The sequence below is a fragment of the Engystomops pustulosus genome, chromosome 6 (assembly GCF_040894005.1).
Source record: "Engystomops pustulosus chromosome 6, aEngPut4.maternal, whole genome shotgun sequence".
NCBI lineage: Eukaryota > Metazoa > Chordata > Amphibia > Anura > Leptodactylidae > Engystomops > Engystomops pustulosus.
Window position 1 is genome coordinate 55,540,723 of NC_092416.1, and position 23,309 is coordinate 55,564,031.

Here is a 23,309-nt window from a genome sequence, read left to right on the forward strand (position 1 = left end):
CCCTGTGTGATGGAGGATGGGAAGCCTATGATGGTGAAGCAGCCTGATCCAGGGATCACATGGAGGCATGTTGTGCAAATCAACTCACGGTTATTTATTGAAACTTGAACAGCATGCAATGGCCTAACATCAACAGCAGCAGGTTCAGCAGGCTGGAAAGCTGGTGGGAGAACGTCCTGAGGCTGCTCACAGCCTGGTAGTAGCTTAAGGCTGGGCAGGTAGATGGAGCCGATTCCAGACAGTTGGACCTCTGCTCTGGGGCTTAGTCTCCTGACTTGCCCATGGTGTCAGGCAGCTGACCTGAGACACCTCTGCTTCCTGGTAGTTTGACAATGGCTTGTGCAGCAAAGACAGGTTCTGTACCCTCTGCTTCTGCTTAGACTGAAGAACATGTGCAAAAGGCCTTGTGCTCCCCCCACCAGGGGTTTTTATATTTCCCTGGTAAGATGGCAGCACTCTCCAGTCAGCTCCTGGTTTGCTTTACAATAATACAAAGGTTATTATTGGTTTACATTTCACATGTTAACTCTTGCCTTACCAAGCAGTGGCTTCAAACTGCAATTAATAAGTTTCCCATTTTTCTACAGATCTCCTAGTGAGGTGATCAATCTCAACAAGTAGTTACAGGCATGGAAAAGGACATTTTTGATTTCCACTGCAGAAACATGTTTCTATGGCTCGTACATACAGCTATACTTTAATCCCTCAAATACTATGGACCTACGTATATCGTAACATTGGGGGGGGGCATACATTTTTTTTGCCGTTAGTTGTTATTTTTTGGCGTCCGATTTTAGCGGTGATTTGCAATGTGATTTTAAATTGTGGCGCACGGCTTTAATATATTTGGCGCACTGTAAGAACAAATGAGTGTCAGAAATGTGAAACCACATTCATGAAGGGGATTAGAACGAAAACTGTTGGATTGAAGATCTGTGCCCAAATTGAGCGCCAAAAAAAAAGACATTATAAGCAAAATTTTGGTACTGACACATCATAAAACCACAAAAAATCTACTGCCGACAAAAAAATTGTGCAATTTTAATACTGGATGTGAATCCGACTTCCAAATTGTGCTATATGGTGGATAAATTACCTCCTATAAAGATTGCTTATAGGAAAATATAGTTTTTTCATGGTCCACACACAGGACTTTCCTCATAGGAATCTACTTAATGTGCACCTATGGTCATTTCAAGTCTATACATCCAGGGTTGTAAACATAATAAAGCAGGATTTCACATTACTTCCTCACAGTGTTTAGTCTTAAGTCTCTTCTAGTTTTTTACACTTTGCTATTGTGTTTGTCTCTGTACTTATAATAACTGGAACTGGTCCTGTTTGGAAAAAAAGTTGTTGCAAGAGATTTTTCACTGTTTGCAGTGACTTTTCCATGTTGTATTCATTACGTTAATGAGACAAACTTGCCTACTGTAGCCCATGTTCTGCCTGACTCAAACAATGACCACTGTGTTATGTAGTGTTTGCAGAAATTGTTGCTTCTGTTCTTTTGCCAAGTAGGCAGATTATTAACACTTTCCATGGAGAGTAACTTCCCTATGAAGAGAAAAACTATGTATCAGATTCACATACGAATGATACAGTGCAGACCAAAACCATAAAGTCCACAACCAATCAGCAAAGTATCAATAGCGATGAGCAAAACATCCAAGATCATGTCCGAATCCCAAATCCCACAATTCTGTTTTGTCTTTTGATCCAAATAATTTCTGGCAAAACTCATGTTTTTCGTGGTAACCTAGCCTGTAACCAACACCAGGGTCCGCAATGTTAATGTAATTATAATTACAGGAAGTGCCTTTGTTACTTACAAGATAGGATCCACAGGTTTGTTCTTAAGTTGAATTTGTATGTACCGTATATACTCGAGTATAAGCCGACCCGAGTATAAGCCGAGACCCCTCATTTTACCACCAAAAACGAGGAAAACCTATTGACTCGAGTATAAGCCGAGGGTGTAGTATACAGCCAGTCCCCATGTAGTATACAGCCAGCCCCCATGTAGTATACAGCCAGCCCCCATGTTGAATACAGCCAGCTCCCAAGAGGTATACAGCCTGCCCCCATAAAGTATACAGCCTGCCCCCATAAAGTATACAGCCTGCCCCCATAAAGTATACAGCCTGCCTCCATAAAGTATACAGCCTGCCCCCATAAGGTATACAGCCTGCCCCCATAAAGTATATAGCCTGCCCCTATAATGTATACAGCCTGCCCCCATAAAGTATATAGCCTGCCCCTATAAAGTATACAGCCTGCCCCTATAAAGTATACAGCCTGCCCCTATAAAGTATACAGCCTGCCCCTATAAAGTATACAGCCTGCCCCCATAAGGTATACAGCCTGCCCCTATAAAGTATACAGACTGCCCCCATAAAGTATACAGCCTGCCCCCATAAGGTATACAGCCTGCCCCTATAAAGTATATAGCCTGCCCCTATAACGTATACAGCCTGCCCCCATAAAGTATATAGCCTGCCCCTATAAAGTATACAGCCTGCCCCCATAAGGTATACAGCCTGCCCCTATAAAGTATACAGCCTGCCCCTATAAAGTATACAGCCTGCCCCCATAAGGTATACAGCCTGCCCCTATAAAGTATACAGCCTGCCCCTATAAAGTATACAGCCTGACCCTATAAAGTATACAGCCTGCCCCCATAAAGTATACAGCCTGCCTCCATAAAGTATACAGCCTGCCCCTATAAAGTATATAGCCTGCCCCTATAACGTATACAGCCTGCCCCCATAAAGTATATAGCCTGCCCCTATAAAGTATACAGCCTGCCCCCATAAAGTATACAGCCTGCCTCCATAAAGTATACAGCCTGCCCCTATAAAGTATATAGCCTGCCCCTATAACGTATATAGCCTGCCCCTATAACGTATACAGCCTGCCCCCATAAAGTATATAGCCTGCCCCTATAAAGTATACAGCCTGCCCCCATAAGGTATACAGCCTGCCCCTATAAAGTATACAGCCTGCCCCCATAAGGTATACAGCCTGCCCCTATAAAGTATACAGCCTGCCCCCTGCCAAGCGTATAAAAAAATAAAAAACTTAATACTGTGTCCAGATCGTTGGCGCGGGTCCCGATCTTCAGCACGAGGCTCCCGATCCTCGGCGCGGTACCAGGCAGAGGCTCCTCTTCTCTCTTCTTTCTTCTGTAGATGTCATCAGCCGTGACACCTCTGCATCTTATTGTGTGCCCGCCGGCAGATCGCATGGATGCGATCTGCCTGCTACAGAAGAAAGAAGAGGAGCCGCCGCCTCCTGGTACCGCGCCGAGGATCGGCAGCCTCGCACTGAAGATCGGGACCCGCGCCAACGACCCGCACAGCGGAGGGTGAGTAACTTATTTCCAATATCCGTTGAGGACATCCAGCGGCAGGGCCCATGATGCAAGAGATTAATTTGAATTCAATTACCGGTATATTGTTTTCCATGGTATTTGATAATTACATGTTTAAGATCCCTAGGAAAATGTTATCAAAGAAAATAAAGGTTCAAAAAATATTTTAAAAAAAAGATGTATTTGGTAACTCTATAATCACACTAAACAAAAAAGAGCTACTGGGTGAGAGGTTCATACTGGAGGACAATGTGAAATTTAAAAAAAAAATTAATTATAAGATTCAAAAATGGCCCAAAATGATCCTTTGACCCTCATGTTATTAAAGGCACACAAAGTTAGCAAGTGGACGGCACTCTGAGAATGTGAGGTGCTCGGGGTACGATCCAAGCCAAATGTACATAAAAACACAAAGGCTCGTGTTAGGAGCCGAAAATTCGTTCCCTTGATGTAAGATAAACTTCTCCATTAAAGATTAAAGCTGCAGAAGTTGCAAGTGCCGGGATCTTTATTTGTATGTACATTAAAGACACACAGACATTAGGTTATTGTCATGTTTAGTGATGCCACAATGGGCTGCTGTTGTGTCACACTAGAGCTTTATGATGTCACAAAGGAAGACACAGCTGAGCTAGAGCAGGTGCAAAGGATGAAAACCAAAGTAATAAGGGTAATAGGTGGATCAGATGACAAAGATAGGTTATTCAATGGTTGTACAATGTACCTGAATGGTCAGCACGGGGATCTTTTTTAATGATCTTTTTTACACCTAGGCCTGTGGCCAGTACATTAAAGTTGAAGAAAAGAAGTTTCATCATCTTCATAGGGCTTCTTAATGGTAAGAGCAGGGACACTATGGAACTTACCCTAACAGGATTTTGTGATGGTCAAGACACTGGACAAGCTCAGGAGGGGTCTGGTAGAGTTTCTTATAAAGAAGAAATATCAAATATTTCAAATCTCAAAGCTTTGTAATGTCACAGCAGGAAATTTATGATGCCCTAATGGGGGACTATGATGTCACAATGTGAAAATAATGATTTGTGATGTCACAAAGAGACATTGTAATGACACAATAGGAAATGGCCCATTGTCTTGTCCCAGTGTGCCCAGAGTGCAGCTTGGTTTTGTTCTGTCACAATGGGGTATGGATGTGAAAATGGGTCTAGGCTGGGGATTCCACAATGTGAAATTTGTGATGTCACAAAAGGGCAATGAGTCTTCGGGCAGTGTGGTGTAAAAATGAGACTTTGTGATGTCAAATTTCTGTAGGCTTTTATACTTGATGTTAAAGGGGCTGCCTTACAAGGTAATCAAGATGCAATATTCCTTATCCAATTCTGGAAAATATATTTTTATATTCCCTTGAATATTTGTGGTTTGTTTCCATCAGACTATAACATCAGTTTAATAGTGCCATCATGTGGTAGAATAGGAGAATTACTCAAATTGTTACTCCAAGTGTCTTTGTAAACTGCACATTTCTCTGTACATATCTGCTACGCGGTTTCAGCTCATACAATGCAATTTGTCCTTTTGTGGGTGGAGAGATTGGCAAAAAATTGTCATGCCATGGATTTTAAGATCTGCAGCTCATGTCAGATCCTAGGCACATATTCTGTAACATTGCACATTGGCGCCAATTCCAGGCGGAAAATCCTTACTACCTGCATTTAAATTAAGTTCTAACAAATCCAACTGGTGAGCATTGCAGTCTCTATAACACTGCCTGGTATATACAAGAAAATAAGTAATATTATACTTTCTCCTATGTAAAAGAATCTAGCTACAATACTAATGAGGTGGGGAGGGGACAGGCAGTGCCTCCTACTGCAAAAAGAAGGGAGATGGATATTACAGACGAGAGCATTAGGGCCATTAGGGCTCAATGACAGATTGGATATGAGCATTTTTCTTTAATATTCCCAAACACCACATAACTTGTCTGAGTCTTCCATAAGCCCAACACTATAACATGCACCCCAATATGCTCCATCTCATATATGCTGAATTTGAAGTAATGTAGTGCATATGATCAAAGTACGTTGCACTGTACATTTGGTTCACAGGAAGTGGGCCTTCTAGAGGCGTATTCTATCCATTCCACCCACGGGACTCTCACTCCAGATATTTTGTAATTTACTTACTTACCCATTACTTACACTTTGAATTTTCCTTCTATCTATTGACACTCACCTGCCACGGATTGGAGTCAAATATCAGTACTCTGCTTTGTTGTTAGTTTCCATAGTAACTAGCTCGCTGCACACACAGCCAAACATGGGAATTCCCACATATCGCAATGTTAGCAGCACACCCCTACAGTTGACGCCGGCCGGGGAGGTTCCGTAACGGAAGCCACACCCCATCCGGCGCAGCTCTGCGGCTGTCACCGCCATGTCAGCACCATCTTGGCGTTGTCCCGCGCGCCCGTAGGCGAACACTGTTTGAGAGGAGCCGACAACACTCGAACGCACCACAGTAAGTGCATCAACATAGTTTTACTTTATATGCCAAGACATCCGTAACATAAACAGGCTGTTAAGAGTGTTTTGGAATAGGAGATTCTACAATGCCGGCAAGCACCAATAAGAAACTGATGAATAATAAGGGTGCGTGGTTTACGTGGGTTTAAATAGCCACTTTGTTGCACGTTGGTGAACAGGCAAGTCAGATGAAGCGCTTTATGCACAAAACAGCTGTAATGTATCTTACCTTTGTATGAGTCTTTGCGTCTTCCCTTCCCTTACATTCACATGACCGTATGGGGGACGTAAATACGACCGCGTATATATGCCATATATACATCCCCCAAAGACGGCAATGGGTGCACAGCGCTGTACGGGAGTGGTACGCTGACATGTCCTATCTTTCCCCCGTAATATGGCTCCGTGTGCCATGTTTCTCTATGGAGAGGGCGCCGCCGTGTGCCCGCCGTGCTACGGTACAGCAGGCACACTGTTCTGTGAATGTAGCCTTATACTGACCCCTATGTACAAGAATATAAATACTATAATACTGCCCCCTATGTACAGGAACAAAATTACTGTTACATTATCAAGCCCTCTTCTGAGTTTTAATATATACAGTCTATATGTGGGGCCCTGCATGTGACAGCCAATAAATACAGTGGGCATAAAATGATGGAAAGAAATAACCTGCCTGTGCTTCTATGGTCTTCTGTGGCTCTCCACTTTTCTGATAAGAATGCAGGCAGCGTGAAGGCATCGTCATACGTAAGCAGCTGTGCCTCATCGCTCTCCCAATCAAATGTAAAAAAAAAATATTTCAATAACCTAAAAAATAGTTGTTTGACCAATACATACAAAAATGATTTAATAATTATTAAGATCCACGAGAAGGAGTTAATTATGGAAACCACCATGAAACCCAGGTCTAATGCTGCCATGTATTGAGAACCTGCAAAAGCATAATTTATGTTGTTGGTATTAGGTTGGCCCCTACAGATTCTGGCACTGTCCAGTTTAGGAGACATGCAACCAAGGAACCATGAGGTGGTATAAATGAGGGTTCAAAGTAAAGATACACCAGAATTGTTAATTGGAAGATTTGATACAAAGAGGCAGGTTAATATAGACCTCGTTGTCACTTACACTGTATAGTATTATATAGAGGCTGAATGCAGATACTCTTTGTGACATGGCTAATGCTTTATTTTGTACAGTTTTGTTCAGCTTTTGTATGGAAGTTAAGAAGGCCAACGGGGCGTAAATACCCATAGACAGCACAGCACCCGGAAAGGGGATTCTTTTAAAAACAAAGTCACATTGTAATATGTCCTTTGTTCAGATATTAATCAGCAGCGGTTGTTCTTCATCATCCAGGTCTCCACTTGGTGGGATGTCATAGATGACAAACAATGAAGAATAGAAACAGCCAACAAATGACATGAGGCTGGAAAAGTACATTACGCCGCTGGCACTGCCAACCATAGACGTCAGGGGTCCCATTACAATGGAGACAAGTATCTGTGCAAGGAAGTACTGGCAGCTGAGCAGAGATATGTCCACACCCATGCCACGCTTGGTTCCATCTGTGCTTGAACATACAAACTAGAGAAAAACAAAAAAGATAACATTTCAAAAATGGGTAGAAATGAATAATTAAGTTTAGAAAGACCAGAAAGTTTTACTAAATATATGTTTTTCACACTTTCTATCATCCGATGACAGGGGGTAATAGTCTGACTGGTCAGATGCCCTGTAATCACAAGAATGGGAGTTCCTAGGTGCCCACTGTGGCTGGAGTGGTGGCATGCTTAGCTACTGCTGTATTATTTCCTATCGTACTGATTGATGATGTGATATCAGCGTTTGGCAACAAAGTGCAACATCAGGACATTTGGGAAAAGTACATTTAGGTAACCCCAGAGAATGGGGACCCTAAAAAAAAGTTGAACAACTATCCACTATCCAGTGGGTTTTGGATAAGTGTTATTAGTAGAAAACATTTTTTAATATCAGTTGTGACTGAAATTGACAGTACACAGAACACGACCCCACCCTCCCAAAATAATATAAGACATTACCCACCTTCTTGTTCTGGTAGTAATCACATAGAAGTGAATAAGGCAGAATACAGAGTGTGGAGAACAGGATTCCATGGGTTATGCATAAGGACAGGATTATGTACAGATTGCTAGACAATGTTGCTAGACCAGTTCCCAGTCCAAATGCGAGATATGCTATAAAGTACAGAGTGCGGATACTGAAATATTCTTCCAGCTTTTCCAGCATAGCTGATTGGAGAAACACACGGAAATATCAAGTGTTAAAATCTGTATTTATACATTTGATTTGCTTAGATCATATCTACATCTTCCACACGCAGTAACATTTAATCTATCTATCTATCTATCTATCTATCTATCTATCTATCTATCTATCTATCTATCTATCTATTTATCTGTCTGTCTCTCTATTTGTATACATTATGTAGAACTATATATCTGATGGTGCAGGTTGATATATCGCAGAACCAGGGCCCAACCACTTTACCGTTAAAGCGGCCCCCACCAAATGTGGGCGATTCGGGTGGTCACATAACCGCCCGAATCACCAACAGTGTATTTTGCTCCGGGCTCCTCAGGCAAAATTCCGCCGATGTGCCGGACTTTAGTCTATGGCAAAGCAATGGAACAATAAGTTCCCTGCTCTGCCACAGAAGATCGGATGTAAACAAAGATGGCGCAGGGCTTTGTAAACAAAGCAGGGCACTACCATATTTGTTTACATCCCATATCCAGCCTGACACCCCGAGGGAAGACGAGGACAGCGCGCAGGTGAGTACAATTTTAGTATTTTATCTAGGACTGTATATAGTTATTATAGGGGGATGGTAGATATTTATTATGGGTGTATATATAGCAATAATAGGAGTCTGCATATAGTTATTTATTAAAGGGAGGCTGTATATAGTTGTTATAGGGGGACTGTATGTAGTTAATTATAGGGAGACTGTATATAGTTATTATACAGGGTGTATATAGTTATTTGAAGGGGCTGTATGAAGTTATTATAGGGGGACTGTATATAGTTATTATAGGGGTACTCCTTCAATGCCAAACTTTATCAATACTCAAATTAGGCTAAAATGTATGGGGGAGGGGGTGTTACCAGAGTGCCTCAGAGCTTTGGCTCCACAGCTATAAGAATACCCTCCACTACACTGCCACTTCCCAGCACCTTCTCTCAGCCTTCAACCTTCAGCTTTGTGTGGAGATATGCAGCCGGAGCCCTGTGGTGCTTTGTAAAGCACTTATTGCAAAGAGCCTAATTTGCATATTTTTAATTGAAGTTTTGTCCTGGAAGCAGCAGTTGGACAATAAAAGCAAACGTATAGGTTACATATGTGGGCATAGTCCTACATGGCAGAGCAGTTAGTTGGGTAGGAAAATCACAGTTATGAATTCCCTCTAAGTACTATTTCTCAGGAATATTTGACCCTGCTCTGTGTCTTTTCTTCTGGAAAAATGCTAGGGTTTTCTCTTATATCTGACCTGGACTTCCTGACCTTGACCTTTTATTTTTCTGTCTTCTCCGCTAGTCGCAAGCCACTCTGCAGATGTTACATTGAATTCTCATTCCCTATGCTGGGTGAATACATGTAATCCCTTAGTCTTTGCTAACCAGAGTAACTTCTACTCAAAGCTTACTGTCTCTTTAAGACAACTGACCCCCACTGTTACACTAATCATATTGACTTATATCTATCTTTTACCAATATAAATATCAAGCCTTTTCTCCTTCAAGCACACACATTAGGTTAATGTACGTATGGTTAAGGTACCTGAATAAAATGCAGCACTGAAGGCGTATATGCACATCCCCCAGCATCCCATAGTAACTCCTGCATTATATTTATGATATTCTTCCGAATTGTGAGGGGCCTTTGGATCTCCTTGAAAAATCACTTCTCCCATAAAGTCGGTATAAAATAGCAGCATGCCTTCAAAGGATAACCACCCTGGAAAACAAAAAACACATGTGAAAAGGTTCCTGAGAAAAGTCACGGGGCAGGTGTTCCTTAGGATACGTGACCTTGGGTTTGTCCCCAAAATGTGTCAATGTGAGTGAGGCTGTGGTCCAGTAAGAGCATTCCCCCTGGTACTGGGGAGACTCTCTATTGGTGTAAGCCTATTGCACTGGCTATACCTAGGCTGTTCTGTTCACATTGAGATACAGGTTTTTTGTAGGTTTTCATCATTCCACAACAAAAATAATTGTTTTTTTGTTGGATCCTCTGATGAGCCCACAGGGTGAAACATGCTATGTCGGGACTACCTTCACAAATAACCAACTCCATGGGACCTTGACCAGGTCTAGTACTGGTTTTTGCAGGGGCAGGTTTCTGTCAGGGTGGCAGCTGAATAGGACTACACCCCCGAGTTGAGACTCATAGGGTGCAATAGGTTTACACCAAATAGTGCACAATAGTGATAGTTTCCCCAGTGGTAGTGGGAATGCCCTTACTGAACCCCACCAAGCACTACAGCCCCGATTCCATTCATACACTTCTCTTTGTTGACAATTCTCCACAACAAACCCAAGGTGACGTATCCCGAGGTACACATGCCCTATGACTGCCCCAACTTCCTCAATATATTTACGGTCTTGTTCACACTATATGTATCAAACTTGATATATCAATCCAGTTTAATAACATAATCCTCCCTTTTTAACTCATTTTGTATTAAAAGTTAAGTTTTATACACTTCACCAGTTTTGTATTTTCAAATATATACTTTAACTGAACGCCTAAGACCCCTCCACATGGTGAGGATTTAAAGTGTATTTTCTACACTGATGTACTGTACACGTTACAGTACCATGGAATGGAGTGTGGTTATTCCGCTGTGTACACAGTCCATACCATATCTGCAAGAAAATGGTGTCCCTTTTATAACAGCCCTGTAGAAATCTAGCATCACAGAATTTACCTAGGAAGTGGTTGATGCACAGGTTACGTAGAGCCTTAGGCATGTGGCAGATGGATGAACACAGGAGTTTCATTGAAAGTGGTCGATGGGAAATCTCACTTGATCCGTTAAGTTCACTTTCATACTTTACTCCATTCAGCAAAATATTAGCCACCTGCACCATAAGAACTCCATATCAGCATACATTACAGTGAGAAACACCTAGAAATCAAACCATGTAACATTAAGTCATGCACAAGAGCCTTAACAGGAACTGAAGTCAACAAAATAATAACATAAATGTGTGGAAATGTGTTTCTTAAACTAAAATATCCTTCAGGAGACATCAAATTGCCTAATTCCGTATTGTATATTGAAGAACACCTAAGCATTATGGAGAACGGAGGTGTAAAGTCATTAGACTGGTCACCGACATCAGAGTTTTGTTGTAACCCACTTGACAAGTTTTGGCAAACCATCAACCATCATGATCATGCATGGTATTGAGCCACTCATGCTCTACCTAACACCCTATCTCTATCCACCTTGGGTAAATACTTCTAAAAAACCTAGAATGGTTAAGGTACCATATCAATGTAGACTGTATGATCTATCTGTAGTCCTTTTCTAGTATCTATAATTTTTTCCCCTTGTAATATATGCGAAAGGTCCATACTTGGGACCAGAATATCTCATGCTACATGATTTACTCACCTCATGTCCTATTTCTGTTCCCCTTGGGTATATACTCCTACAACCATTGAAACGTGTGGACCCTTTAACATATCCAAGTGGGATGTTCTAGCAATTGTGACTTACTAAATGTTGACTTTCTGAATGAACAGTTTATGTTCCTTATCTTGTATTTACTGTAGCACTGATGCTACACATTTTCATTCATACTCCACGTTGTATACTTTGTTATTTATTGTGTGACATGTTTATGAAAAGTGTCTTCCACTATTATAATACTGATGGCTTATCCTTATAATATGGTATCCTGCTTTTCGCTCCCTTACTTTAACCATATATGCCAGTATTTATTTTAGTAAATGTTGAGGGAAGAAAGGGTGTGACTTATTACTTAGACAGATTTTAGCCTCATTTATACAATTTTTGACAAAGTTGAGAAAAGATGAGAAAATCTGCACATTGTGGATCATTGGAGGAGCTGTCAAGGATCCAGTGGTCATAGTCCACATTGGCACCAATGAAATAGTAAGAGGTAGACAGAAGGTCCTTAAAAATTATTTTAGGGATTTAGGCCATAAGCTCAGGGTAAGGACCTCAAAAGTAGTTTTCTCTGAAATACTACCTGTACCATGTGCCACACCCTGAACATAGAGTGGGTTATATATCATATGCCCTGCCACTGCTCTTGCACAGCCCAATACATCAAGAGGCTCCAGTCTCTTGATGTATCCAATGGGGTCTTGCGCAGAGTTCATCTTTATGTTAGGCCCTACCACACATGAAAATTTGCCGGCTGCAGTGAGTGCGCAGGCTTGGGGACAGTAACGCCCCGCGCTGTCCACTCCCGGCCGGCCGCATCCTCTGTGATGCTTGGCCGCGCCAAGGTGGCGGATTGGGGAAAATAATCACAATTGTTAGCATTAAGTTCGCATTTGTGATTTTTTTCAGGGCTTCTATGCCACTGAAATATCCCCCAGAGTCTTTCACACACAGATCAAAAGTAAAGTATAAAAAGATGGCATAATGAAGAAGGAAAAATGTGGCACATTTATCAAAAATGTTCTTAAAAGACAAATCTGTGGCTAGATGTGACCGCTGTCTTTCAAAGGCATAAAAACATCAGAACAATAAAAAAAGATTCATAAAAAATTCAAACAAAAATAAATAAAGTAACAATCTTGCTACTTTTACCTGTTGACTGAATGTGACATTTCGTCTTCGGCTGCTCTCTGGGCATGTCCCTGTTACTATGTCGGGAATAGCTAAGGATTGTGGCCTTTTCAGGATTCCTGATGATCTAGGTTTTGGTGCATCAAGAGATCCCACTCGTAGACTATTCCTGTCAGCACCAGGGCTTGTCAAGTTCTCTACAGAATCCATGCTTCTGTTTCCACTGCAATAAAGACTTTCAGGTACTCGGGGAAGGCTACTGGCTTGTCTTGGTAAACTTCCAGAGGTTGACGAGAATCCTTCATTTCCCCCAGTGAAGCAGTCAATAAGAACACTGTCAATGTTAGTGGTGCCAAATGAGGAAGCAAACTCATTGATCCCTGTTAAGGAATTGTCCCGGCTGATCAGACTGCCATACTTTGGTGTGAGAGGACTGAGTGGAGAGATTGGACTGGTGAAGCTGGCATACAAATGGTTGGAATTTTGTGAGGGCACTGTTTGATTTTCCTGTTCTTCAAAAAATACAGGGGGTGAAGGAGGTAGAGGGAGACTAGGACTCTTCATCACTTTCTTCTTTTTATTGAAAGACTGAAGAGGTCTCTCAGGAATACTGAACAAGGTCAAGATGGTGGTGATGGCCAGAGTGATAGATGTGAAGGTATAGATCACTCGTAACTGTCCTCCCATTGCCTTTCCAAACTTTGTTTTGTTCCAGTTAATGCCGCCAACCACATAACCAAAACCTCCGCCAAGGCCTCAGAGAATAAAGCACAAAATGGTACCAGTAAATATAAATCTTTAAATACACCTCTTTTGACAAGTTGTTTACATATTTTTCAACCTAATTGTTTTCTTGTTTCAAAGTTTTGAAAATGAAAAAATCATTTTAGTCAAATGACCTTGATTTAAAAAATTCCTATTGTCTTGTGTCTTTAACTATTATACATGTTTTTGTGTCTCCATAGTGTACTAAACGGTGTGTAGTCTTACCATGGAATGACTTTGTTTCATCTATCACTAAAATCTTATTACTTTATATTTCTTGAATAACCAAGAGTAGGAGATAAAACTAGTTGTAAACTTTTTTAATGTTAGATTTATTAGAACAAGAACAAATGAGGCGGCCTCATAATCTTATGTGACCAGAGGGACAAATAGAGTGACAGCTAAAACTGACAAAACCTCTGCAAGTCTTTGTATGAAACATTGTTATCCCACATCTTGTTACTAGGCTTCCTGCAAGTCATGCTTGATATAAAGGAGGGTTATCTCACAAGGTAGCTAGGAGGCAAAGTTTTCCTTATCCTACCTTGGAAAATGTATTTGCATATTTCCTTCTCAGAATCCAGACTGTAGCATGCATGGCCTTTAAATCTCACATGTTTTCAAATGTGGCCTTGAATGGCAAATTCTCTTTAAGAAGGTTAGTTTCATCCACACATATATGACACAGTATGTAAACTAAGGTAAAGTAGAAGCTTCCTCACCCATATTGTGATGCTTTATTACAACTTACACTTGGTGAACTACACCCTCAAATTTTTAATATAGAAACTGGAACAAACACTGCCACTTCCTTATGGTAAAGGTGGATGTGTAAACTTAGCAAGTCGTCATTCTCAATGGGTAATTAAAGATCCGTGATAACCAAATGCTTTTGCAATGTAATAATTGGTATCAGTAACAGCGGGTTAATTGTCCAGTTCATGTTATTGATTTGGGTTTACGCTAGAGTTGCTTAGTATTTGTCAAAGTCCATTTCTGTCCTCTATTTATAATGCAAAGGCATTTTACCAGGGGCGTAACTTGAGGGGGTGCAGAGGTTGCGGTCGCACCCGGGCCCAAGAGGTTTAGGGGGCCCTTATGGTGTCTCTTTCCCATATGAGAAGACTATTACTATAAACCATACATTATAGTCGGGGCCTGGCACAAACTTTGCTTTGGGGCCCGTCAGCTTCTAGTTACGCCACTGCATTTTACTACTTATGCATCATCAGGGGTATACATAGAACTCGCTGCATCCCTCTCCTTACTGGACCCCTTTTTATTATATATGCTTGTTTAAGTGTCACTATTTACTATAATTCTGTTATTCTCTTCATGAGACAGATAGGGGTGGTTTGAAAGAGCAATAGGCTTTAACAATAGTCAGTTATCAGACTCAATATCGGGTACTGCACTTCTTAGGAACATCATTTCCTGGTCCTATGTATTCATCTGGAGATTTAATCTATTATACAACATAAAACATTCAAGATTGTCGAGATCACATTGCTCATTGGAAATAAATCATTAATCATCATGCGGTGGATATGATCTGTTGCACTGAAATGCAGCAAAAAGGGGGCAAACATTGTGAATAAATGTCCCATTCAGATCTTCATCTGCCAGGTTGCCCCACGTAGAAGGGCCTTTATGCAAATGGGTTAATAATTTGTTTTGGTGCATGTTAAATATTGAGTTATAATAAAGCTAAATTGAAATGATAAGAAAAATACATTTTTATGATTATCATCAGTAAAGAAGATTGTGACTATAAATCCTGGAATACCCATTACAAAAGACTGTTACATCAGCCAACTCTGCCATCAACCTACTGTAACACATCCAAATCTGTCCTGCTAGAATCTAATCCTTTTGGCTGACATTTTTCTTAGAGTGATGACTAATTGGTAATTTTGTCTCTAGAGTTACAACAACAAGTATGGCTGCCACAGCAACCCCAGAGCCGCAAATGACTACAGTAAGAACAAATCTGTATGTATTCAGCCTAAGTATCATAAAGTGATGGGGACAAATAGACCTCAACACATCCACTGAATTTAGCAAATGAATGGCAAACTGGCAAACCTGTCCTGATCTCAAAAAAAAAGCTTGATTTAGCAAAATCCACCATGGTCTGCCCTTTCAGAAATACTGTATACATGTACTTTATGACCTCTCACTTGACGATAATGGATGACTTGTATCCCCACTCCACCATTAAGCTGTGGGTGGCCATTGGCAGGCTCTTTCCCCATTCTTGTGTCTCCTTCTTCGTCTCCCCAAACATTATACAATCTTGGCTACATTGCAAACAGGTTTCATAGTTTCATAGTTTATACGGTTGAAAAAAGACACTTGTCCATCAAGTTCAACCAAGGAAGGGAAGGGATTGGATGAGGAAGGGATTTAGGGGAAACAATTCTATATAACATAACCATCAATGTTATTTAGGTTTAAAAAGGCAGGTATTTTACAAGACACTTGTGTCCCCTCATCTTTCACCATATTCCCCATCCTGGGAACTCCTTCATGCAGCACTGTCCTTTCTTTGATCCTGCTTTTCTCAGGTAACCTGCATGTCATGGACTGAGGGTCAGGGAGTAAGAGTTGTACTTACAGAGATTTTGCCAATTAAGGCGTTGTGAAGACTTATAGTCATTGATGCTCCACTAATGGATTTTGGGAAATATGCAAATAAGTTTTCCAAGATGGGACAAGAAAACCATGTCTCTTTTGCTACTTTTTGTAATAGTCTGCATGGCCATCACAAGACTCACCGTCGGCAATCTGATCCATGTCCCCTGTGTTATTGGAGAGCATTCAAGGTACATTATTTCCCTCACTCACCACAAAAGCTGCCGGCTTTTTTAATATCTCTCTTTGAGGCTAGATGTTCTGATGTAGGCCCTGTTTGTAAAAGATTTATTCCATATTACAGTAAGTAATTACCTCCTAGCAGAGCATGAATGTTCAGGCCCCGATCTTGATCTTCTGGACTGCACACATCCATCATATAGGCATGGCTAGGATTATCTGCAGAATCAGCACTGAAATCCATGAGCACCACTCCACAGATGGTAAGAATGAGGCCCCATTTATGATCCATGCTTGTATCTGCTACAGACAATCCTATGTCTCTTCCATTGAGTAAAAGTGTAAGGCCAAATAAGGCGCCTATGAAGACAGAAAACAGGATGATGATGTGCCAGACAATGGCAAGAAGAATCATTATGAATATAGATTGAAAAGTTCTCGGAAAGTTTCTAGTAAACAAATGGATCATCAGAGTGAGGAGCTAAAAATTGATGCATACTGGATGCTGTTACCTTCAAATATACATAAGATAATTCAAAGATTACTGAGAAAGCAATCTCTAAAGAACACGAATTAGAGTATTATGTAGTCAGTATAACATTATAACAACATTTTTGAATTTTCTTCAATATATTTGTAAAATAAAAGTATGAGATAGTTTGGGAATTATACATTGTTGTATACCATTTGTTGTATACCTACCTATTGCAAGGACAAGTATGAATGGCCGCCTCCTACCAAATCTAGAGGTGCAGGTGTCACTCCATGCCCCCAGTAATGGCTGGAGCAGAAACCCTAAAAATGAAAGAAAACATTTTAGATATTACAAATGTATTCTATTCTGTTACAGTAAAGTTCCACTAAAAGACTATCCTTATTAGATATTAGCTTTAAAAAAATCATGTGAGATGGAACCAACAATATGGTAAGTGTCATGTCCTAGTTATATGTGCACCCATCTCATGCATGTAAATGAGGTTTATGCAATTCTGTTCAGACACATTGAAAAAGATTGAGGGCAGTCGTGTGGAGGAAATCCACAGTAGAAATTAATATATGACATGTCACTTACTGCTTAGGTAGGTAAATGCTCGGGATTGGACCTACTAAATTCAAGAGATCTAATCTTCTGCAGATATTATGCATTCCAGGGACACATAGATGGAAGCAACTAGGAAACTTAGAGACCCATTGGTACAGAAACAGCACCAACTTTTTTCACATAGAAACTATAAAATTCCAATGAACGATGTCTATAATAACTGTATCTTATTTAATAGATACTTAAGTCAATAACTAACACGGATTTACAGAATCACTACCTACCAGGTTACTCAGGCTTCTAGATTTAGACCCTAATCTCTTACTAAATCAATATTTAGCATTCATCCGCGGTGGCTTAGTGGTTAGCATTACAGCCTTGCAGTGCAGGGGACTTGGTTCAAGTCTCAGGGTCAATATCTGCAAAGAGTTTGTATGTTATCTCCCTGTCTGTGTGGGTTTCCTTCCACACTCCAAAACATAATGGTAGGTTGCTTAGATTGTGAGCCCCATTGGGGACAGGGACTGATTTGGCAAACTCTGTGCAGCGCTGCGTAATCTGTGTGCGCTATATAAATAAAGGAATTATTATTATATTATTATTATTATGTGAATTAGTATAGGCTACAATATGATAATTGCTAAGCATGTGCCCCAAATTCATCATAAAAAACATTATTACCCAAAATGGGGCTGATAAACCACACCATACTATAGAACTCATCTGGAAGACCCATTTGAAGAAGAACCGGTGTGACATACGCGGTTTCCATTGCATAACAGAATTCGATTCCGAACAATATGCACCCATTAAATAACAGTTCCATAAAAGATCTCCGAGGATGAAGGTCCACAAAATCAATCAAATCAAGAGGACATGGGGTGTTGGGGGGAGGAGGAGGTGAAGGCCGTACAAGTTTTCTTCTCTTTGGATGTCTTTTGAAATTGTTGGCCCGATGGCTGATATGACCCGTAACAGATGAAGTGTAGCCACACACCTGCGGCCTCCAGAATTCTTGAGTAACCATGTTTGGAAGCGTGGGGTCAGCTGATGGCGACGTTACGGATGAAGACATGTTGGAGTGATCTGTTATTTCTGTAAAAAAGAACTTTGGTTACTGAAAATCTATACTGTATTTGGTACTGCTCTATATGGATGCTTGGAGCTTATTCTTACATTTGTGAAATTTAAAAGAGGAGAAAAAATTATTAGTTGTGTTAGTTTCTTTGTGCACATTTTTTTGCTTCTGAGAGAAGTCCTCATTGGGGTACCTAGAAGTCATTCCCCATCTGTTCTCCCTATTCAAGAATAATGATCCTTTCCTCTTGGAAAAAATATGAATCTGTACCTGTTATAGCACCTATAGCTAGCTTCCCTGAATGTCAATGTATTACCTGCTAAATCTTCTAAATATAAACTTGGGTTGTCAGGCAAACAGGAGATTCTCATCTATGTAGAGAAGTGTTATTGCTCTCAGTACACAGTGTTGGTTGCGTGAAATGCTTTAGGTACTGCTTATAGAAAAATTATCAGTAGGAATTAAGCTATTGCAGCCATGGAGCCACCAAGAGAAGGGCGATTTCCAATATTTTTTGGACCATTAGATACACTCTGAGCTTTGTGGGATAGGATAAGATCTATAGAGTGCAGTAAAGACACCAGCATGTGTTGTGTGTACAGTCACTGTATATATCATCTGACTATATCATCTGAATATTAACTATTGGAATTGTAACTGTAAAGCCCCATGGCTACCAAAACCACTCACTAAGTCTGATACTAGCATATATACTTAGAGATCATTGGGAAAGATGTCTTTAACCCTACACTCTTCAGTATTGCTACTCTAATGCTGTGCTTATAAACACAGCACATTACTATTGCTCTTCTGTATGTATGGCCACAGAGATACTACTACTCTTATCTAGAAAAAGTGGATGCTGAACAAAACTACTTTAGGGACTAGAAAAAAACACTTCTAATGTAGATCTGTGTATGTGACACAGCCCAGCACAGTTTGGTTCTGGTGCTATTAGGATGCATTCACACGTGGCGTTAACGCATGCATTTTGTAAAGGTTTAGGAGGTTTAGGTGCATGGGTCATCATATTGCTGGGTATGTTGATTGGAAACATCTGACACAAAATAGTATGTACTTTCATATCCTGACATGTTACTCATTGACTACAACACAGATCTCCCCTGAAATCAAGTGGGTGCAGACTCCAGCTTGGATTTTTGGGTCAAAAAGGTGAAAATTCAGTTGCAAATTTCCAAGACTAACCACTCAAACTATGTCTTTTAACATTTAGCCATATGAAATTATAGCTGGCTATCCAAATCAAATATTTTATAGCACAAATAGATGTTTGGATCATGCCTTCTACTGCACTTTTCATCTAATATAATGTTATATACAATTTATTGCCCTCATGGCAACTCATCAGCAGGAAGTGATGATACTGCAAAAGGAAGCTGAATTGTATCTGATGTGGGAGCACATCATGAAGAGAGAATCACAATTAGCCACAAGCTGAGTCAGCACAGAGTCAGGAGGGGTTAGCCATGCTCTTTGCTGAATTATAGGCTCATAGGCCCTGCTGGTGTATAAGTGCTAAGCATTAGGAGACCTAACATTTATATGTATATATATATATATATATATATATATATATATATATGTTTGTGTGTTTTATATAATATGTAATTTATGTCATAATATCAATTATCAGAATTATGTACAATATCAGAGCCTTAAATTGGTGGAGGATGCGGTCAAATGTTCTAATTTAGTATAGGTTACAATTACCCCTGGCTCAACCCACAATATTCTGCATGGTCTACACATACATAATGACAATGACAGTCTAATGCAAGAAAAATATGTATACCAAAGAAATCATAAAGGATTGTGTAATGCATGGTGATCACTAAGATTCTAAATATATGTCAATTAAAGAAATATGAACAGCAACAAAGACTGCAAGTAGGCATCAGATACAATGACACATGAGAGTTTATAGTGCCCGGAGACAGAGACAAATATAATATTAACGTGATACCACTGCAGACTAGACAACAACATGAGCATGAGTAATGAAATGTATGCAGGTTCAGTTCTATAATGTGCTATATACATCTTATGTTGGCACGTGATGAATAATATACGGCTTGGAGTAGAAGCAGCATCCAGCTGGACTATGGACAATGAAGACTGTGCTACTCTACTGCCACATATCACATGTGTCACTGACACATATTATATTAGTATTATTAACGGAAGCAGATGTACCATTCACAAGGTGTGCATCAAATTTGGACAAGCAACTAGAAACAGGAATTCCACAATAAATATACCTAAAGCAATACATAATACAAAATGCACTGACATGGTTTGCATGAATCTGGGATATTCCCATGTGTGGTTACCTGTAATGTTAAGGACATTCTTCTCAGAGGCTGGATTGCAGCATGGATAATGGACAGGGCTACCCAGGCTTAGTCTGCAGCATCCTCCCTCCCTACACCCAAGGATGCTTCCTTCTGGCGGTGTGGAGGTGGGGGAGGTGTGTGTGTTCTGACATCACTACCCTGGTCTTCTCTCCTGTCTGATGTCTCCTGGTGTCTCCTATTGTTCTTTACAAATAATGGAGATGGCAGACCACAACACTGCGCACATCACAGCCGGGGCAACGCAGGCAGGAAATCTGGGGATGGGGTATGGGACACGAGAAATGGGAATGGAGAAGCAGACATCAGTCTGCATTGGGGGCAGGCATGGAAGGAAAATGCTGCAGTCATTACAATGCTGGCATTAGAATTACTAGCACTCACTGAACATATCTCTAACTGATAGTTTAGATGATAACCTAGGCAGATAGATAGAAAGACAGATGATTGGAGTCACAGTACTACAAAGATCACACTACATACATATATAGATGCAACAAGATGACAAATGATAATAGATGTATAAATCAGTGATATGTTCTGCCAATAGAGTAGATGAATAAAGATTATACTAGATAGCTACATGATAGATAGAAAACAATCTGAGGTGACACAATGAAAGCAAACCCCTAAAAAGAAGAAGGGGGTGCAGAGTCTGCATGTCCCAGCCAACGCCTCTTATTGTGGCCCCCCTTACTGCTTCCCCACTCATTGCAGCCCCCTCCCTGTCTCTGTGTAACCCCCTATTTTCTCCCCTCTTATTGTGGCCCCTCCACGCTCTGTGTATCATTGTGTCTCCCTCTCTTCTACTACACTTATTGTGCCCCTTTATTATGCCCCCCTTTATTATGCCCCCATTTTTTCTCACCTTCTTGTTGTGGCCCCTTTCTCTGTTCCCTCTCTTATTGTGACCCCCTCCCATCTCCCCATCTCATTGTAACCTGCTCCCACTCTTATTGTGGCTGCCTTCTCTGCTTTCCCTCTTAATGTGGCCTTCCTTACTGCTCCCCCTCTCATTGTGGCCCCTCCCTGCTCCCTGTCTCAATGTGGCCCCCTTTCTGCTCTCCCTATTATTGTGATCTTTTCCTATAATTGTTAGAAAATTTTTGTATAAAAACTAGTTACCTCTCCTCGTTCCCTTGGTGCAGTCCTGCCTACTATTCAGCAGGTCTCTCCTCTCCACAGATGTGACGAGCTGGTGACTGTATGTATCACTATGACATTGCATCCAACTCTATGGGGCACATTTACTTACCCGGTCCTGTCACGATTCCCAATCCGGACGGTCCGATGAAGATGAAGTCTGGCGCGATTCACCAACATCCTGCGCCCGAGATCCTGCATCTGTCGCTTCCCCTGCTGAGGTCCGCCGGAGTTCACCTTCTTCTTCCCAGTGCTTGTAAGTGCTTGTCTTGCGGCACGTGCGTGCGCCAAAAACCCCTGTTAAATGCAACGCTAATCAGAAATCGTTGGGAAACCCGACGAAAATGCGCTCCGCGGACCCTTTGTAAATGAGCCCCTATATGTGTCCAGAGGACACATTTGGTGCTGAAGTTCCAGCGGGACAGAGCCCAAAATCTGGGACTGCTCCGCTGGAACTGGGAGAGTTGGGAGGTATGACTCTAGATACAGTAGCTAGAAGAAAGATAATCATAGATAGATGATATGTACTGTCAATACAGCTAAAATAAAACAATATTATGCTAGAAAGAGAGATACATGATACGTATACGTTACAGACTGTAGATAGAAGAAAGATTATACAAAATATGTAGATATATAATACATACGACACATACTTTAGGTACAGTAAATAGAATTAAGAAATATGATACTAAATTGCTTGATAGTAACACAGTGATATTTTGTTGCTACATTGGGAAACTTTAGGATCAATATGTGAGTCACGATGTGACCTTATTCACTTTTGTTATTTGGGATAAACACAGCTATATTTTACAATCTTTGACTGCATGCTCAGTGCTGTGGAAAAGTTGCTGTGACTAATTTCTTGCTTCATCTACATTTGTTTGATCTCCTGGTGCAGGGCTGCCTGGCTTGTCATATACCCAGCAGTAACTTAATCACACGTGAAGCGAGAGATTTCCCCATGAGACATTGTTTGTAGTTAGACTTTTCCCTACAGAATTATATCTGACATTGAGGCCATACTGTTTTTCCAGCATTAGCTTCAGAGAACTATATACCGAGTAAAAGAATTTTTGTTTATATTGTAGCTGAGGTGAGATGAGCCCCCTTTCATCTTTACAGGGGAGAGCATTGCATCAAATATACTGAGCCCTGTGATATTAGCTGTGGCAGAGGCTTTACCTTCTCTCATATAAAGCCCGGGATTGGCATTAATGCCCCTTTTATATATATATATATATATAAAATGGTGGGTTTTATATATAATATATATATATATATATATATATAATGGTGGTATATATATATAATATGGTGGGTTTTGGGCTACATATATATATATATATATATATATATATATATATATATATATATATATATATGTAGCCCAAAACCCACCACGATGGACGTGGTGC

The 23,309-nt window shown here is 40.6% G+C and overlaps 1 protein-coding gene across 2 annotated transcripts; it reads right to left on the reverse strand.

Annotated features, from left to right (window-relative positions):
* Window positions 1-7,023: 7,023 nt before the first annotated feature.
* Window positions 7,024-21,023, reverse strand: SLC45A1 (solute carrier family 45 member 1). Of its 2 annotated transcripts, XM_072156184.1 has the most exons (9): window positions 20,725-21,023; window positions 17,977-18,390; window positions 16,956-17,048; window positions 16,389-16,613; window positions 12,696-13,429; window positions 10,833-10,986; window positions 9,683-9,859; window positions 7,927-8,132; window positions 7,024-7,446 (listed from the first exon to the last, which is right to left on the reverse strand). In XM_072156184.1, the coding sequence occupies exons 2-9, from the start codon at window positions 18,368-18,370 to the stop codon at window positions 7,180-7,182; spliced, it is 2,250 nt and encodes a 749-aa protein (XP_072012285.1). In that variant the 5' UTR covers window positions 18,371-18,390; window positions 20,725-21,023; the 3' UTR covers window positions 7,024-7,179. The 2 variants fall into 2 exon arrangements, with proteins under 2 accessions (XP_072012285.1, XP_072012286.1); XM_072156185.1 differs by lacking the exon at window positions 20,725-21,023 and having other exon boundaries at window positions 18,293-18,396.
* Between the last annotated feature and the right edge of the window lie 2,286 nt (window positions 21,024-23,309).

Bases quoted from the DNA above. Each gene is read 5' to 3' on its own strand.
- SLC45A1 (XM_072156184.1), bottom strand. From the start codon at position 18,370: ATGTCTTCATCCGTAACGTCGCCATCAGCTGACCCCACGCTTCCAAAC. The intron at 9,860-10,832 runs GTAAATTCTGTG...TTTGTTTTCCAG, and splicing joins GTGCATCAACCACTTCCTAG to GGTGGTTATCCTTTGAAGGC. The intron at 7,447-7,926 runs GTGGGTAATGTC...GTTTTTCTCTAG, and splicing joins ATTACTACCAGAACAAGAAG to TTTGTATGTTCAAGCACAGA.